This window comes from Neophocaena asiaeorientalis, unplaced genomic scaffold, assembly GCF_003031525.2.
Source record: "Neophocaena asiaeorientalis asiaeorientalis breed wild unplaced genomic scaffold, Neophocaena_asiaeorientalis_V1.1 scaffold762, whole genome shotgun sequence".
Taxonomy (NCBI): Eukaryota; Metazoa; Chordata; class Mammalia; order Artiodactyla; family Phocoenidae; genus Neophocaena; species Neophocaena asiaeorientalis.
In genome coordinates this window covers 350,118-363,594 of record NW_020175828.1, presented here as the reverse complement: position 1 = coordinate 363,594, position 13,477 = coordinate 350,118, and the positions used below count along the sequence as shown (strand labels likewise).

General features: G+C 58.9%; 1 protein-coding gene and 1 long non-coding RNA gene across 3 annotated transcripts in view; one reads left to right on the top strand and one right to left on the bottom strand.

Annotated features, from left to right (window-relative positions):
- Nucleotides 1-658: 658 nt before the first annotated feature.
- Nucleotides 659-8,743, top strand: LOC112391398 (uncharacterized). Of its 2 annotated transcripts, XR_003001483.1 has the most exons (3): nt 659-1,282; nt 5,561-6,201; nt 6,554-8,743. It is a non-coding gene; the product is annotated as an uncharacterized LOC112391398 (long non-coding RNA). The 2 variants fall into 2 exon arrangements; XR_003001482.1 differs by lacking the exon at nt 659-1,282 and having other exon boundaries at nt 5,292-6,201.
- Nucleotides 8,744-11,725: 2,982 nt separating this feature from the next.
- SLBP (stem-loop histone mRNA binding protein) overlaps nt 11,726-13,477 on the bottom strand; it is a gene marked incomplete at its 5' end in the record, with an annotated part of 10,696 nt that continues 8,944 nt past the window's right edge. Inside the window, one exon of the mRNA XM_024732724.1 lies at nt 11,726-12,675. Coding sequence (XP_024588492.1) covers nt 12,559-12,675 — 117 coding nt within the window. The remainder of the gene's footprint in view (nt 12,676-13,477) is intronic.

Genomic DNA, 13,477 nt, shown 5'->3' with positions numbered 1-13,477 from the left:
GGCAGGAGTCCCAACCCCAGGTCGCGAGCCCCCGGGTCCCCGCGCCCTCAGCGACCCGCCCGCCGCGCTCTCCGTGTGCAGCGGCGAAAACGCTCGGCACCGACGCGAGTGGAAAAGCATCGGGCCGCGCGGGCCGGGCTGAGCGCGCTGACAGGAGCGGGCACCCTCTGGCCCAAGTTCACGCTCGGCCCCGCGCGGGCGGGCGCACGCACGGCCCCGGGTGCGCGCACGCACGCCCCGGGTTCTCGCGGGCCACGCCGGGCCCTGCACCTGAGCTCGGCCGGGCGGGCTGAACGAGGGAGGCGCCGGCCCTCAGGCCGCGCTCCCCCCTCAAAGGACGTCGCGCCTCAGAGGCAAGAGGACCGCGGCCGGCGCCCCGCCCCCACGACACAAGCCCCGCCCCGCGCCACCGCCCCGCCCATCAGCTGGCCGGCACTCGCCTTCCCACAGCCGCGCCGCTCCGAGCGCATGAGAGGCGGGGCCTATGTCGTGGGGGCGGTACCTCGGTCGGCGAATGGGCGGGGACTTACGGCGGAAGGGGCGTGGCTGGTGGGGCGGGGTTTCAGCCGAGGGGGCAGGGCCTGCGCATGCCGGGGCTTGTTTCCGCGGCGGGCGGGCGAACGGCGCGTGCGCCGTGCTGGCCCCGGGGTCGGGGCTACACCCACCCACCTACCTGCGCGCCTGCGGGCGGTGGGCGTGAGCCAGTGTCCAGGAAGGCGAAGGCGGGCGGCGACGGCGACCTGAGGCAGCGGGAGGGCACGCTCGGCGCAGGGGCGAGTGGCCTCCCCGGCGCGAAGGGCTCGGCCCCGCCGGCGGCCCGGCCGTTCGGGGTCCCCACTCCCCACACCGTACGGCCCGGAGCCCTGGTTCGGCCTCGCCGCCCACCGCGCCCTGCCTGTGACCTGCTGTGTGACCTCGAGCAAGTCTCTTGCCTTCTCCGGTCTCCCGGCGACTCCGCCCTGTGCGACCGGCAGGGCGGCAGGGGCTCAGAGGCCGTGGTTAGCGCTCCTGGCAGGAGAGAAGTGTGGGCCTTCGTCCGAGCACAGTGACGGCTGAGATCGGACCTCTGGGAGGTGAGGCTGGCGGTCAGGGGACTGGCCCTTGGAAGGGGCCCTGCCTCACCCTCCAGCCTTCCATCCTGGGGGCCGGCTAGGGTCCTGACCCAGGCCCACAGGCCCACTGGCCCCCGCATCAGACCCGCCCTGCCGGCCCAGCTCAGGGGGCAGCTCTGAGGCCGGGCGTCTGCGTGGGCTTGTTTCAGACGAGATGGTTCATTAAACGGGTAAGGGCAGGCAAACGCTCCTCACTCGTGGGAGGGGGGGTCACTGGGGCTGGGAGAGACCTTAGGGACCCTGTGGTCCACAGTTCCCCCGCTTGAGTCTCCAGGCCCTGAGCTTTGTGCAGGTAGTAAGAAGGGGTTCAGATGGGAAAGAGCCACCTGCCACCTGTGTGCTCACTCTTGGCCTGGGGGCAGGGGCATTGACGAGGGGGCTCCACGCTGACCAGGCCCTGCAGTGGGCCCTGAGGCCAGACAAATGCATGACAGGGATGGGGTGGTGGTTCTTTTAGGTGGAAAAGTGCGTGGCATTGGGAAGAAACCCCGAAGGAGGTGAGACTGTAAGCCTCCTGGGCATTCCTGGGGTTGGGTGTTGGGGGAGACATCAGGGATGTGGCCCCTGAGCGCCAGGCCAGGGCCTCCATGCAGTTTCTGGGCCTGGTGAGGCCTGTCCTATACAGGTTTTAGAGCCGAGCCAAGCCACCTGTCACCAGGACTGGCGGGGAAGAGTCCCCCTGCAGGCACCTGGAAGAACTGGAGCCCCGGCATAGCTGGTGCAGGGAGCAGGGCCAGCGATAGATGGGGGCGGGGGGCACGGCAATGTGGGCGCCCAGGCCGCTTCCACGGGCATCCACACCGCCATCCTTTAATCCCCTCCAAGAGCCAAGCGGTGCTGGCCAGGTTCCCCGAGGACAAGTGGCTCTGTGATCCAGGACGGAGCAGGACACAGACACCTGGGGGCACCTGTGTGGGGGAGGGGAGCTGGGTCTTCTGCCGTAGCCCATCTGGACCCGTGATGACCACCTCAAGTCACCAAGGTCACCTTTGTGTTTGTCAGAAGCCTCCGGACTGATTAAGTTGTATCCCCCTGCCGCTCAGCCCTTATTTGCATATTTACTGAAGGTTTCCAGTGGATCAAGAGAGGTAGTCTGTGCCCCATTAATGTCTCTCATTGGATTTAATGATTTCACATAAAACTGAAAAGCATCTCAGAACCCTCCTGCAACCGGGGACAAAGTTGTGGGGATGGAGTTACAGACCAGAGGTCCTTGCCAGCTCTTGCTGGCTCCGGCCGCTGTGGCTGTCCCATCAGGAGGGCTTGGCCCACACTAGTGCCCTTTGTCAGGCCTTGCATGGATTAGCCCGAGGGAGGGAAGGTGCTAGAACCGACCCTTTCAGATCGGGAGGCTGAGGCACAGAGCAAAGGGACTCGTCCCACCCCGGTGCTCATCGACTCCCTCTGCCGGAGCCTTGTTAGGAGTGAGGACGAGCCCCCTCAGCCTGTGACCCCGCCCAGAGCGGCCAGGAGCAGCAGAAGGGGCACACCGCATGCACGGTGGCTCTTGACCTCTGCTGGGTGTGGGAGGTGCGGGGGCACCCTCCAGGAGGCGGAGGGGAAGCTGCCTTAAAGCCAGCAGCGCTTTCACGCTTTCACCAGGAGCCACAGGGCTGGGCACTGGGCACAAGGGCGGACGAGGGCAGATGCTCACTCTACGCTGTGCCCTACGTAGGGGCCGTGAGGCCCGGGACCTGCCACCGGCCGGAGACACCCACGCACAAAAGGTAGTAACCGGTGCCCAGCCGCGATGCACTGTGGAGCGAGCTAAGGAATACAAGGGCGGGTGGGCTGGTGGGAGAGCTCCTAATCTGGGCTAGGAAGGGCCTGGAGGAGGGGACGTCCCTTGGGGGTTTAAAGCCCAGTGGAAGTGAGAGGAGGAGCAGGCAAAAGTCAGGAGGTGAGCCCTGGAAGGAGAGTCTCCAGGAGGCCCCTCTCGGCCCCAAAGCCTGAGGGGACATCTCCACCCTCCACCCAGGGCCCTGCCCCGTCCCTCCCTGGCCTTCCTGGCCCAGGGTGCCCTTCGCTGACGCCCGGCACTCAGACTGGGCTGAGGAGAGAGCCTTTTAGACAAGCCTCTCTGGGTCCCCAGGGGCCTGGATGGCTTTCTGATGGGAGGGCGGGAGTGGAGCCCCTCTTTTGACCCAGGGGCTAACCTCCAGTAGCGAGAGCCTACCCTGGGCTGCCCTGGCCTGCCGTCCACCAGTGTCCGCCTCTGGGTGTGGCCATCCTGTTTCCAGAGAGTCCTGGGTCCAGTCCTTCCCTTCAGGCTCAGCTCCCACTTCTCAGATAAGAAAACCGAGACCCAGGGAGGTTGTGACATTTGTGCCAGAGATGGGTCTGGAAACCGGCCGCTCAGAGCTGGGGTCCGGGTCCTCCTCCGGCCCAGCACCAGCCTTGACAGCCACCGGGGTAGTCTGGACCGACGGGCTCAGCAAGTCAGGCAGCCTGACTCCGGGGTGCCACTCATGCACCTGAGCCACCTGGTGGCCCCGGGGCCTCCCTCCTTCCAGAGGGGTCTGCCGGTGCCCAGGCCCCGAGGTGCTCCAGGCTTCGCGTTGGGAGAAGGGCAAGCCAGCAGGGCCACTGCGAGGAGGCTGCGTGGGGTGGCTGAGTGTCCCTGTGGGGCGGGGGAGCTGCCCCCTGGCTGGGCCGTCGGGAAGCCCCAGGGGAGCAGCTGATGGTCAGAGTGGGGCCTCACGAGCAGGGCCGAGGGCAGGGGTGGAGCCGGTCATCGGGCCAGGGCGGCAGGAGGCCAGCACGGGGGCTCTGAGGAGGTCCAAGCAGAGACCACGGGCCAGGGCCGGGCGCTGGGGGCGGCGGTGGGACAGCCCAGCCCCAAGTCAGGGGTGGGCTTCGAGGAGCAGCACGAGGCGAGACAGACGTGCAGAGACCAGAAAGGGGGTCACGGGCTGCCTGGGGCCGGGGCCGGGGCACAGCGGACGCGTGCAGGGCTCTTTGTGGATGTCAAACGTTGACTGTGGCGAGGAACACGCAACTCTGTGGCCCTAAAAGCCACTGAATTGTGCACTTTGTGAACTGCACAGTCCGTGAACCGTTCTCAACGGTGCTGCTTAAAAAAGAGAGAAATCGGGACGTAGGCAGCCTCCCCAGGGGGCTCGTCAGGGCCAGAGGCACACCCTCCCCCAGCCGGACCAGAAACGCTCCTTTCCTGGACCTTAGAAGCAGCTGACGGACCCTGGGGGCAGCGCCCAGACCCCACGGGAGCTCAGTCCTGCCCGTTTCCCTACTCGGAGTCCCTTTGGCATCTCTGATCCCAGATCCTCCATCCCTTTCCCTTCCTTTCCACGCAGTTGCAGAGCCGGGACCACTGTGCCATCCCTGGAGTGGTCCACGGTCTGCACGTGGCTGCTGCGGCCTGTGGGCAAAGCCCAGCGCCGGCTCCTTCCTCTGGGTTTCCTGCCAACCGGCAGTCAGACCCAGGGCTTCAGTCAGACTCAGCTTTGGTAACTGGCCAAACTACAGGTGGTGCTGGGCAAGGCTGGGGCGGCTCAAATGCCTGGCTGTGTCACTTGGAAGTCTGAGTGGCCGTCCCAGGGGAGACACTCCACTGCCTTCTTTGTCACTGATCGTCGGAGTCCTCGTGCAGACACCGTCCAGTGTGGGCCCTGCAGGGTGCAGCTTGGTCCGGTGGCCGCCGGAGAGACGCTGGGATCATCCCCTCCCACCACCGGCTCTCACGAGTGAGGTAGCTCCCACCAGCCTCCAGAAGTGGCCCATTTCTCTTTTTCCAAGGTATCATTCTGAACTCGTGAACTTAAACATTTTGATGGGTTTTAATCCATGGCATTTTTTATCCCCACTGAAGACCAGGTTGTCACAGTCTTGGCCAGTGAGGGGGTCTCTCCAAGCCACTGCCAGCTGCTTTGGACATGACGCTACTGGACCTCAACGCAAGGCCCCCGGCCTGATGCCATGCCCAGGCTCGCGGTGGACACTCCTGCCCCATGCCTCGGACAGGCCGCTTCTGCAAGAGGCCCTCATCGTGAGAAATGCTATTTCAAGACGACGATGTGGGGCTTCCCTGGTGGCGTAGTGGTTGAGAGTCCACCTGCCGATGCAGGGGACGCGGGTTCGTGCCCCGGTCCGGGAGGATCCCACATGCCACGGAGCAGCTGGGCCCGTGAGCTATGGCCGCTGAGCCTGCGCGTCCAGAGCCTGTGCTCCGCAACGGGAGAGGCCACAACAGTGAGAGAGCTGCGTACCGCAAAAAAAAAAAAAAAAAGACCACGACATGGGGGCAAGGGATGGGCACTGCCAGGTTGCTTACTGTTTCTAGACCTTCAGCACAGAGCTAGAGGGAGATAAGGATGATATAGATATCGGTTAATATAGGTCACGTATAGATACACAATACATACATAGGATCTCTGGCAACCACTGATCTGCTCCATTTCTATAACTGTCTCTCCCCCAACGTTACACAGGAGGAAGAACATAGAACACAGCCTTTTAGGTTGACTGTTTCCGCTCAGCCTGACCCTCTGGAGATACGCTCGGGGCTGCTTGTCCTAACAGTCCATGCCTTTGTGATGTGGAGTATTGGGGGCTGGGGCCACCGAGGGTTTACCCTCACCCGACAAAGAACGCCGGGTCCTTACAGGCATGGCTGTTACAGGTGCGATGGTGCCCTCGGGGCTCCCCGTGCGGCCCAAGACCCAGAGCTGTTCCGGAAGATCTTCTCTACTTTCGACGTGTGCACTCTTCTTCAGCACAGAGGACCACACAGGAGACGCGCCGTCTGGAAGATCCATCCCACAATTACTCATTCAGTTTTCCCAACAATATGATGGCTAAAAACATGAAGTGTTTTTGCACCTCTGCCCTCTCTCCCTACCCTCCTCCAGGCTGCTGCAGGCCCCACTCTCCCATCGCAGCCCTGCCGGCCCGGGCCCCGAAGTAGCTGTACGTGTGACACTGTCCTCGGTGCCCACGCTGACGCGTCTGATCACATCAGCTGCAGATCATTTTCCCGAAGATTCTCGGGAAGGGCTCACAGGAACAAGATCTCTGAATTCTGAGCTCTGCCACGTGGATGACAACTTTTCTGTGCCCTTTGTACTTGCAAGTGAGTTTTTTGGATATAAAATCCTTGGTGTACACTTTCTTCAAATATCTGAAACATGTTACTCCACTGTCTTCTGGAATAAAGTATTGTTGTCAAAAAGTATGATAGTCTAAAATCAAAAAATAGAATTTTTTTTAAAAAGTAAAAACAAAAATAAAAAAGTATGATAGCCTAATATTCTTTCCTATATAAGTAACGTGCTTTTTTCAAGATGCCCAAAGGATTTTTTTTCTTTTCTCTTTAAAGTCCAGTAACTTTTCTAGAATGTGTCTGTGTTGGTCATTCTGAGCCAATATATCCAGGAACATGGTGTGCCCTTTCAGCATGTAATTTTGCCTCTTTTGTATTCCAGGAAAATTGTCACGAATGATCATCTCCCCCAGGATAAAGTCTTGCAAAACTCCAGTGCACTGTCGTAGCCAGTGAGCGCCCATCCACACTGGGGGTGGCCCGGGCTTTGCTTGGCCACTGCCTGTAGAAGGACATGTGGATTGTTCTCGTCTGGGGCTGTTCCACACTCGACCGTTAGGAACATTCACACCCAGGTTTCTAGTGAACATGCGTTTTCAGTTCTGGGATAAATGCCCAGGAGCACAGTTACCGGCTCCGGTGGTAACTGTCCGAGTACCTTCCAGAGGGGCTGCACCACCTCCCCTGCCCGGTGTTCACCAGCCCTCGCTGTGTCCCCGCGCTGACGTCAGCACTGGTGGCTGGTTCTCAGCCACGTTTCCCTAACGAGCAGTCTCGCTGGACACCTTCTCACACATCCTCTGCCCCTGTGTCCTCTCCGTGACTTGCCTCCCTCCTCACGCCCCCTGCTCCTCCTCTAGCTGGACTGCTTTTCACTGTGACTTTGGGGAGTTCTCCTTTATCCCAGGCGAACCCCTGTCAGATACGTCCCCCGAGCCCACCGCCTGTCCTTCCGCCCTCTCAGCAGGGCCTTGCCCAGAGCAAGTCTTAGAGTGGGATGAGGTCTTGTTTAACCATTTTCCCTTTGCGGCGCATGCTTTTGGTGTCCAGTCTAAGCACTGCCTCGCCCCAGAGCCCAGTTTTCTACAAGTTTTATACTTTTGCACTTTACACTTAAGTCTGCGGTCCGTTTTAAGTTAACTTTCATGTAATAGGAGACTGAGGTGCCGGCAGACGTCCAGCTGCCCAGCAGGGCCTCTCACGGCATGTCCCCAGGTGGCTCCAATGGCCCCTCTGCTTGAGGGTGGGCTGGCACCATAGCCCAAGACGGGACCCCCACCATGCCGTGTCTGCTGGCACTCTCATTTGCTCTGGTGAAGCAAGCCCACCTGGCAAGGAGTGAGGGCGACCTCTGGCCCATGGGGCACACACTGACCACAGCAGTGGACATGGCTCCTCCCTGGTCGAGCCTTCAGAGGACACCCCAGCCCCAGCCGATGCCCTCTTTTTTTTTAATATTTTATTTACTTATTTGGCTGCGCCGGGTCTTCTATATGGCACGTGGGATCTTTAGTTGTGGCAGGTGGGATCTAGTCCCCTGACCAGGGATCGAAGCCAGGCCCCCTGCACTGGGAGCGTGGAGACTTAACCCCTGGACCACCAGGGAAGTCCCCCCCAGCCGACGCCTTGACTGCAGCCCCTTGAATGCAAGGACCCGACCGAGCCACAGAAGCTGGGGGATAAGTACCGTCTTGTAAGCCACAAGTTTGGGGTGACCTGTTCCACAGCAGCAGGTAACCAACACGGCTCGCGCCGCCTGCCCGCATGGGTGGCAAGGCCCCACTTGGCACTTCCGCCCAGGGAAGGGAAGGGGCTTCCTCTGCCTTCTTCCTAAGGAGCACAGCAAGGGCACCGATGGCCACCACACCTGGAAAGCCCCTCAAGATCGCACACGCCACGTGCCCCTCGCCTGGCTTGGCGTTCACGCAGGGGAGCGGCAAGCACTGGACTGGCTCCAGGGCCCCTCCCTGGGCAGACTGACCATCTCTAGGCCTCCAGGAAGCAGCTTCGATGCCCGTGTGTAGGGGGTGCCCACTTCCTAAGTGCCTGAGGCCCATCCCTGCCCTCCCGTCAGTGAAGGAGTTCGTGGACATGTGGGTTTTGTCGGCACCTTAAATGGGGCCGTCGTCCAGCATCATTAGCTCGCGGCATTCATTCTCTCCTCTAAGCCTCAGAGCCAGCCTAGGAGGTAGCTGCTACTGCTCCGGTCTTATCCACGGGGACGTGAAGGCCCCGTCACACAGCCGGAAGAGGCAGAGCTGGCACCGCAGGGCAGGGCCGCATCCCACATGCCACACGTTGAATGCGCCTGCGATGTGCCAGGCGACAGGCTCTGGCTACACTGTACAGGGTCGGTGCCTTTTGGAAGGTCAGTCACAGAGCCTCAGTGCCAGCGTCAGAGGCTTTGCTTCTTCCACCCTACACTGAGGGAGCATTTTTCCGGAAAACTTCATGTGCATCTTCGAAATGTGAGTTTTCCAAAGTGGCTTTGATCCCATTAAAGTCTGCACGTTACAAAGCAAACAATGACAACAGAGCAACAAAACTCCAAAATAAAAAACCCTCAAGACTCTTTTGTTTTGTTTTGTTTTGTTTATTGGTCACGCTGCGTGGCATGCAGGATCTTCATTCTCCAATCAGGGATCGAACCCGAGCCCCCTGCAGTGGAAGCACTGAGTCTTAACCACTGGACCGCCAGGGAAGTCCCCCCTCAAGATGCTTAAACGTAAAATATACAGACTGACGATCGAAAAGGCACACGTCCCCCCTCCCCCCAACCCAGGTTCCAAGAAGACACATTAACTGCAAGGTACTTCCGGTTTGTCAAGTAGTGTCACATGACTCTACCTGAGCGGCTTTTCGAGTTTGCCTACACGGGCAACCACGCTCCTGTAACCCCTCCGTTAACTAGAAGAGCCACCCACACGGGTGGAAGAGCAGCCTTTTGGTTCAGGTGGGCTGCTGACTCACCTGGGAGGATCTGTCACCATCTTCCTCTCAGAGGCGGAGGGACCAGCAACCTGATGTCAGGATCCCGGCGGGCCGGCAGGAGAGGACGACATCACGGCACAGCAAGGAAGCGAGTTGGGGATGGACGATGACAGCCCTGATAAGCTGCCCACATCTGCACTCAGGAGACAGGAAAATGAACCTCCACTGGGAACGAGATCGCGACCAGCCTGGCACCGTGCAGAATTAATCATGCTGGACAAACGTAATGGAGTTCTGACACCTCTGGGTTCAACGTACGAGAGTCAAGAATAAAGACCCCTCAGTCCCAGCCGATGGGCTCCTTGTTACACTCACACGGAAGAACCAGCTTACGTTAACAGCACTGAAGAGCAAGAACTCAAGCCTGAAGACTGATGTCCTTGGTGCTTAAGAGCATTCTAAGAATGTAGGTGTGAAGCAAAAGCCAGTAGCCGGGGTGATTCTTCCAGAACCTGAGTCAGATATCATGGCCCCTGCTCAAGAGCCCCTGGCTGCCCACCCCAGACTGCACCCGTCACTCCCTGCTCCAGCCAGCCTAGCCTCCTTGCCCACTACTTAGGGCCACCGCAGTCCACGCTCTGGCCACAAATGATCTACGGCCTTCCCGAGGCCCCCAAGTCTCATTCTGCATCAGCACCAGCCCGACGTCCCGATCCCGTCACAGGAATAGGCTCTGATGGAGGAGTCCCCCAAACACAGCTCCTGGGGTGAAGGTCCTCTCGGTCTGAAGAGAGACGACTTACGTGCGCTCTGTCCCCAGGACCCGCCACACACACACCAACATACGATGGGCCAAGCCTGGGGTAACTGCTTGGGCCGCTCCTGTAGGGGCAGGGGGTACGGGGGGAGGGCTGGGCAGGTCTCAGTCCTGCTGCATCGGTGACTCTCCACGCCTCTGGGATCCACCTGTGAATCACGCTCCCTCTTCCATGAAACGCAGCCTGTGTTCGCAGCTGTGTAGTTTCTTCAACCTGCCTCCTGACACTAGAATCTTGAGGCTCCAAAGGCCTCTTTTCATTCTATACTGCCCGTCCATTTCAGTCCAAGCTGGCAGTGTTTCTGCCAATACGATTCTTTCGAAAGCTTTCTGAGTCTCCTGTGACTCTTACTGCGGTTCAATTCATTAGACAAGAGCCACACGCACAGGTCTCCTCGAAATAAGCCCTTCTCTGCCTTGGGCTACTGGGGGACATAAGCTTCTTAGACGTCCTGTTGTCTGATACAAAGGCTCTCGAACTTCCGGGGTCCTAACCAAGCATTTGACAGCCACGGCCTCAGCTTCACTGCAGACCCGTCTCCCCCGGCATCCTCTGGGTTTGATCTTTGCTCTGAAGCCGTTTCTTCACGTTCACCTTGTTTGCCACCCAGGAAGGTGCACATAACTGAGACCACAAAGGGCTCCCCCCATCCCCGCAATTAAACAGCCCTTCCCTCTGTGTTCTCGCCTCTCGGAATGAGCCGTGGGAAGTCAGAGGCAGCTCCGAGGGTCTGCCTAGAAACCCTACCGGCCCATCCAGGCCATAGGTCAGTGTTTTCCACCACCCTGTGCGCAACAGGGCTGCCAGCGGTCACTACGCAGCAGGGGTCCACTTTGCTTCGGTTCCCAGTGTTCTCACCCGTCCTGGGCAGGCTCCTCCAGGCCCCGAGGCGTCCCCTGCCCCCCTTCACAGCTCTTGTCTTTCTCAAACAGGCTCCAGCCCACACCAGCTGCCAAGCCTCTCCCATGTCTGAGCACTGCTGGGGTTCTGTACACCATATTCCTACCCCACGGCCTTTGCACTTGCTGCCCTCTGGGGTGAATGCCCCCGCCCCACCCCGGCAGCACATCTCTGCTCACACACCACCTAATTGGGCATCTCCCAGCCGCCCCCTGCCCTGCTTCGCTGCCCTCCTACCCTGTAACCTGACACCATATTTGCTATCTTCTGTCCCCAAGAGCGTGAGTGCAGACTTCGGGGCACCCTGTCTCCTGTGTCCCAACATCCACGAGGCTGCCTTACGTACTACAAGCTCAACACATGTGTGAAGCCAACAGGAAGGGCCTCTGGCCTTTCAAAGCACCTTGAACAAAGTGACCGATGCCCACCCCTTGCTTAAAGGGAGCTCAGCATCACTTCAAGGGGGTGTCCACAGGGCACGAGCTGCCAGGGGCTACGCGAGCCGCTGTGGGTGAGGCAGCCCCTCAAGCGGGCCGTCGGCTCTGGCGTGGACTGCCCGGCCCTGGTCTGTCTCAGGACACAGGGAAAGGCCCTGTCACCCCAGCTGCCAACCAAGCAGCAAGCCGAGGCCCCTGGCTTCCTAGTAAGTCTGTGGGCACACACTCCCTTTAACCAGGAAAGCCTGGGTCCAGGGAAAGCACACACCGGGCCCACCGGTGACACCAGGTCTGGACCCGGCTCCAGCCCAACCAAGACCCCAGGCCAGAGCTGCAAACCTATCAAAATGTAGGGCTCCTCGCCGGGCAGGGCGGGGCCACAAGCCCAGGCACGACGCTCCCACCACTGCGTGCCACCCTCCCTGGGCACAAGCCAAGGGCAGGAATCACCACAGCAGGCAGCCTATCTGGCAAGGTAGTAAGTCAGTTAAAGAAGGTCCTTTTTATTTTTGCAATATCATTCCATACAAAAGCAACAGAAACATAACAGTCTTAACAAGAAGTTTACAATTGAATATTTGAACAGAAAATCTGTACACATTATCATTTACAGCAATTGTACATGGTAAATTAACTGACCATAAAAAAATGTTCTTTCTAAATCCTTCTGCTGTCTTAACTCTTGGAGTAGTATAGGTAGAAGGGCTACTGAGTGCTATTTACAAGTACCAAATTAAGACCGTATAACTTACATAAACCCCATTAACCTACCAGCTCAATTTAATATCTGACTATTCAGTGCTCTGTACGAGGAAAAAAACCCATCTTGACATACTGACAAACGGCCCAAACCCTAACCCTTTCCATAGATATTAAAGGTATCTGATTATGAGAACACTCGGCCAGATACCAGTAAAGAAGACCCCGTGAACATATGCTGAAACCCAAACCAGCCCTCTGACAAGCAGCAATTAATGCCTAAAAAACTTGTGGAAAACCAGTTACGGTACACTTGTCAGGTTAACTTCAAGGATGTGGAAATTAAACAATTAAGATTGTTGCAAGATTGCCTCGAGTTCAATCTTCCTCGGATTTAGTTCCATTTACAGTTTAAAACATGCAAAATGCATTCCCTATACACAAAATTAACGTTTCTTAAGAAAATAAGGCAAGAACATCCATTCACCAAGAGACTGTACACTGTGACAGAAACCCCCAGTTACAAAGGCAGGACGCATGCTTGGTGGGCCACCCTGCCCGGGGAGGCAGCGCTGCTCCCAGGGGCCTCCAGGTGGCGCCGGTTAGCTCATGGCTGAGAAGTCTTTCAAGGGTTCAGTTAAACAGGCTTCCAAGTCAAACTCATCCCCCGCGTGGCAGTCCACGTGCCTAACTTTCGTAGGGGTGCCACAGTACATGTCCTAGAAAACAGAAGCACGGTCACAGCCGGTCCCTCGGGCACACTGGACTTGCTGCTGGCGGTGCTGAGCAGGGGGCTGAGCGCCTCCCAGGAACGCAGGACATGCCCGGGAGAGCATCCAGCAGATACTGACCGCCAAGCTTCCCTTCAAGCATCTGTCAAACTCCCACCCCCCGCCCCCACCCCATGAGTGACCAAGTGACCTTTAAGGCCCCTGAGCCACAGCCGCTCACGCCTAACAGGAGCCACCGTGTGGACGGGACACGCCACCGTGGCTCGTGAAGCAATCACGTCACACCGCCGAGCACTTGGCGCTGGCGCTGGGCTGAGGACCGCCCCACCTCACCCCCAAAACGGGGGCCAAAAGGTTCAACCTGAATCTAATCCTCAAGGAGATGGTACGACAACTCCCAACTGAGGAACACCCTGATTCATAAAAACGGGCCTGAACCCTTCCAAAGAGGCCAGCATCCTGGGGGAAAAGCAGGAAGACTATTCCAAACTAAAGGAAACTTAAGAGACATGGCAATTAAACGTGTAATCCTTGATTAAATTCTGGGCCAAAAAAGAGAAAAAAAGACCCGTGACAAGGACATTATCGGGACAACCGGGAAACCTGAGCGCGGCCTGGTCACGAGGTAGCCGTGTTTTACCACGGCTGCGTTTCGTGAGCACAGCAGTGAGGCTGTGGTAGTGGCCGGTGCTCGGCGGCGAACGCGCTGCTCCCAGGTGCCTCGGGCTCGAGCAGTGCAGGCCCGAGGCAGGGGGCTCCGCTTCGCCACCCGGCCTTCTCTCCTGTCCCC